Source organism: Sardina pilchardus, chromosome 18 (assembly GCF_963854185.1).
Source record: "Sardina pilchardus chromosome 18, fSarPil1.1, whole genome shotgun sequence".
NCBI classification, from domain to species: domain Eukaryota; kingdom Metazoa; phylum Chordata; class Actinopteri; order Clupeiformes; family Clupeidae; genus Sardina; species Sardina pilchardus.
In genome coordinates, this window is record NC_085011.1 from 30,346,422 (window position 1) to 30,351,857 (window position 5,436).

General features: G+C 47.1%; 1 protein-coding gene across 1 annotated transcript; it reads left to right on the plus strand.

The window, feature by feature from the left end:
- The first annotated feature begins 721 nt into the window (after positions 1 to 721).
- On the plus strand, positions 722 to 3,292 carry ppp1r3ca (protein phosphatase 1, regulatory subunit 3Ca). Its single transcript, XM_062519804.1, has 2 exons — positions 722 to 856; positions 1,327 to 3,292. Exons 1-2 carry the CDS (start codon positions 843 to 845, stop codon positions 2,318 to 2,320), a joined length of 1,008 nt encoding a protein of 335 aa, XP_062375788.1. The 5' UTR covers positions 722 to 842; the 3' UTR covers positions 2,321 to 3,292.
- The last annotated feature ends 2,144 nt before the right edge of the window (positions 3,293 to 5,436 follow it).

The window sequence follows — 5,436 nt, forward strand, 5'->3', positions numbered from 1 at the left end:
TTGGTCAACACGGATTGCTATATTTAGTTCAATGTTTTTTTACACCCCTTTAAACTGATTTCCCTGTTATTTCTTTCAAATTGTTATACTTACAGTAGGCTACGTCTTTTTTCACTCATTCATGGTTAAGATTATTAAACTGTATCTGTGGTTTACTTAGGCAAACCTTTATGAACAATTAAAAGAAGTAAATATTTGATGGACCAAAGGGGGGAAATCAATTCTAGTGTAAAACTGTAATATAATACATTCTATATAATATAGCCAAGGCAGTAGCCTAGTGATGAAGTCAATATGGGTTGCTATGTATTTTCCAGTAGACAATAGGCTAATGTCTAATAATAGGCTACCATTTTCAAAAAGAGAACATCAACATCATTCCATGCGTTCATGAATTTGTACAATAGACTAGCAGAACTCATTTAACTGATTTCACTTGCTATGCTATCTTATGTAAAATACACAAACTTTGCTATTTTCTCTATGGCCCGCAAATTGGGACATGCTATATGTCTAGTGTAGTACATCTCCTTGCCCAGCAGGGGTCTATGGCTTCTGCGAAATTGTCTGGAGACACGCCGGTGGCCTCTCGGTATTCTGCACTCTTATTGGTCAGAACCTACACTTGGCTGCGTCTCTATTGGTTACCGAGTCTCTCCAAAATGAATATGCAAATAAGTTTGATGTGGCGCTTGATATTTGAGGACCGACAAATGCGCACATGCATTCTGGTGGAGTTAGGGGGGCGTGACGGTTGGTCCAACAAGACAGTGAAGATGTTTTAACTTCTCGGTGGAAAATTAAAAGCTCATTGCTCTGCAATTGTTTGGGAGTAAACATTTATGAATTCGACAAGGTAAGAAGGAGTACTTAGAATGCATTTAGTGTTGCTTTACAGCTACATCAGTTGGCGTTTTTTCTTTGACGACTGCAAGTTGCTTATAAAATAGAATAACGATAAACGTATAACGATAGTTCTCCGTATTCATGTTTGTGAAAATTTAAGGTGTAGGGCTAACTACCAGAGTAGCCTAGATATATATAATTCTAAATAGGCCTACAAATGTCAGAAAAAAACTGACAAACAAGTTCGTTTTGTGGATCAGAAAGCATTAAGCCAATTTAGACAAATATGTCCTGCGTATTTGGAGGCATGTGGAGAACGTGCGTGAATTACCTGTGAAAAGAGTAGTCTGACAGAGAAAAGGATTCATACTCTCAGTTCATCTCTCAGTCTCTACACCGCCTATGCCAAAGGATAGATGTAATCTCAATCCACTACCTACACTGCCCCAGTGTTTCAACTGTGTTTTTTTCCTGTTTCAGCTTTTTCCACGTTCTGAGCTCCCCGATGCCCGGTCCCACCATGCCTGTGGCCATGCAGCTGTACATCGCCCACTCTCCCCCTCTGCGGAGCTTCCTGAGCTCCTACGAGGACTGTCGCGCCCGCAGCCTCTCCGGGGTCTCCCCCCACCGCTGCAAGCCCCTGCGACCCTGCCTCAGTGCCAGGCCCGGGCTGGCAGAAGCGCCCTGCCTGGGCTGGCAGAAGCCCAAGGCCAAGGACAAGAAGCGGGTGGTGTTCGCCGACTCCAAGGGCATGTCGCTGACGGCCGTGCACCTCTTCTCCAAATCGGAGGACAAGGAGGCGTCGGCGGCGCTGACCGCGCCGTCGGAGCTCTCGCAGCTGCAGTTCGACCTGACGGCGCTGGAGAGCGCCACGGCGGCGCTGCGGGTCAGCCCCTCCCCGGGCCTGGCGCTGGACTTCCCCCAGCCGTCCGCCGACTACCTGGACTTCCGCGGCCGGCTGCTGAGGAACGGCGTGTGCCTGGAGAACTGCACGCTGCAGGAGCGCCTGCTCACCGGCACCGTCAAGGTGCGCAACCTGGCCTTCCACAAGTCCGTCCAGGTGCGCATCACCTTCGACTCGTGGCGGAGCTTCGCGGACACGCCGTGCACCTTCATGAACAACGTCTACGGTTGCCAGGACACAGACATCTTCTCCTTTGCCATCGAGCTGCCGAGCGACGTGGCCCCCAGCGACCGGGTGGAGTTCTGCATATGCTACCGGCCGGCTGACCAGCTCTTCTGGGACAACAACGACGGCAACAACTACAGGCTGGTCCAGGCGCCGTGGAAACACGGCGGCGAGTGGTCCCCCCCGGCCAATAAGAAGAAAGAACCGGTGAGCGTGGCGCCCAAGAAGCCCATTCGGAGGCTTTGCTCTCAGTTCGACAAACTGGGAAGTCCGCGGGCCACCGGCGGATTCTTTGCGGACTGGCAGAGTTGGGGCCACATAGAGGACACTATCCCCTACTGGTGATGCCCACCTGGCGGTGATGGCGTGGCTGTCAGAAGCACGTTAGCACACCTTCCCCAAATGCAATGAGGGGACTCACGTCCTCCTCTCTCTGCATGCATGTATGGGTGTAAACATAAAGACACGTCAACTCTTTGGGCTGTAGGAAATGTAACAAATGGTTGCAAAAACAGACTTGACCTTAGATGAAATCCACTAGTGCCTTAATTAGCGTACTATGTACTATAGCCCAGGAATCCTAGCTGTGGAAGTCTTCATGTTGTCCTGACCCCATCAACTGAACCTGTATGGTCTTAAAGACCACACAACTGAGCCATGACTCTAAGCCATTTTAAATGAAGAAAATTATAGACTGGAATGCGTTTGCATATACACATGCAGACGACGTCCTTCATATTGAAGGTGTTTGCTCTCAATAGTGTCTGTTTGTCAGAGAGGACGTTTCAGGTAAATGAGAATAATTATTATGGAAATTTCTTCTCAAACACATTTGAACTTGCAATATATTCAAATGTCACATAGAGAGACTAAAGTTTAAAGAACCTTACTACACTCATGAGCTGCCTTGACAATGTCTGTCTTTTCTTGCCACAATGTTTCTATTATTGTGATATTTGTAGTGACACGACAGATACAATGGAATCAGTAGGCTTGCTATAGCTGACAGTAACTTGAATGTAATTCGGTTGAAGTGAGAAGGATTGTTTTCGTATCTCTAGCGCCCTTTCGCTCTAGCATTTTCTGCTTCTGCGTCACTGTGACAGTCAGAAGAAGGCTCATTCTCTGACTTATAGCCTTGTTGGTGAAATCAACAATTACTTTGAATACTTTTATTTCCAATATGTGCAATGCAAAACGTCTGGTAGTGTGTGTGATTGTGCTGTGATTACTCTACGTGTGTAGGTAACAGAGAGAATGGGTTAAATATGGATGTTGGAAGTGGTCTTTGTAAATAAACTTTTGTATTCTACCTAGCATCCTGTATTTGAGGGGTTTTTTTTATTTGTCACTGATTTAGCTATGAGGATTAATGTCTGTTTGTGTGTGTGTGTGTGTGTGTGTGTGTGATAAGTGTTAGTGTGTGTGGTTGTTTATTTATTTGTTTGTTTGTCTCTCTGTGTGTGTGTGTGTGTGTGTGTGTGTGTGTGTAACCGAGTCTGTGGATATGAATCTTTATGTTTGCTTACACAGAGTACACAGCACACCTTGTGATGGCTGCACCTGGTCTGGTTTGTCTTCAGGTCAGGGAGTGCAGCGTGAACCGAGCTGCTGCTAGAGAGAGTCTCTCAACACACGGGAGAAAGTCAGAATCCAGTCAGTCCTGTTCTACTGCACACACACACACACATACACACACACACACACACACACACACACACACACACACTCACATACATACACACATAAACACAAACATGCATACACGCTCCGGCATGCATGCAAACAAACAAACACACACACACACACACACACACTCACACACAACCTAGGCTCACACAATCATTAGCCTACATGTTTGGTCCTCGGCCAGATCGCTGGGTAACCAGACTCTGCTTGTGACCTGTCACCATAGCATTCCAGCTATGTGAGTCTATAGTAAGGCCAGCACATATGACCACTGCAAGGCTACACTTGGCCCCGCGTCAGAGCTGCATACCCATGGAGGCCGCACACACACACACACACACATATATGTGCAAGGTCGACCCTGTGAGAGATTCATTACTTTAAGGCATCATCACGCTGGAAAAGAGGTCAGGAATGGGGCGGGTGGACGGACGCTCTGGCCGGCGTGGTCAGTGCAGTCGGGCTTTCTGTTGTTTTGGCCGTGAGAGAGAGATCGCCAGGAATGTGGAGCTCAGAGGATACAAACTTGCAGCAAATTTCCTCTCCCCAGCCAGCCATGGCTCCTCCACAGGCACAGCAATAGAAGTGATCTGCCTGCAAACAGGAAGAGTCTCAGTGGAGGCCAATAAACTCCTCTTCTGTAACACACACACACACACACACACACACACACACACACACACACACACACACACACACACACACACAGTCCTCATCTGAAAGGCAAGCAAGGAAAACAAGATCCAAATACTCTGGGAGTCATTGACAAGGTGACAGGTGTACATCACACAAATACACACACACACACACACACACACACACACACACACACACACACACACACACACACACACACACACACACACACACACGCCATCAAAATATGGAGCTTTCACCTTGCTATCAAATATAATATAGACAGCTCCTGGGTCTGCCACACCATCTGCAGTAACCGTATATGGAGTATGCATGGATAGTGTAAGGGTGCACCATCCAGTCAGTCTCATCTGTAGATTAATCTCAGACTACTACACTCGTGACAAGCAGTGAGGTGGTCCTAAAATATCGCTATATGAACATCTGTCACTATATACGGACATCAGTCTATTACAGAATTAGATGGACACTTGGCACGCATGCATGCGGGTGCACGTAGATACCCACATGCGCGCACACACGCACGCACGCACGCACGCACGCACGCACGCACGCACGCATGCACTTGTTGATCTATTAAAGACTCTCCAAAAACCCTGTCTCAAATGAAGCAAAGGGGGTGGGACAGGGGGCGGGGGGTTGGGGGGTTCAGTTTGAAAGGGCTGTTAATGAACCAAACAACAGAACTATGTCAACCTTAATTAAACATACATGGGCCTTGAAATAGCCCAAATGGCAGGGTCAGAGGCAGCCTTTCTTGCCTAGCATATTTGACCTCAGCAGGAAGAAACAGAGCATGACCACCAACACAACAGAGAGCAGCTCTTCAATATCTTAGATGTTGGCAGAGGCACATGCAGGGTATGATGATGAGACTGTTAACAGTTGACTGTTGAGGGCTGTTGTAAAGGCAGTTGCAGAATTAGAGTTTGAAGTTTTGTACATGATGAGTCTCTCTCTCTCTGTGTGTGTGTGTGCATACATGTGTGTAAGAGAGAATGAAAGAGAGAGAGAGAGAGAGAGAGAGAGAGAGAGAGAGAGCTGTAGCTTTGGCAACAATTACTTTACCCATTCATGCCAAAAAAGCCCCATTTGATTTGATTTGAGATAGAAAT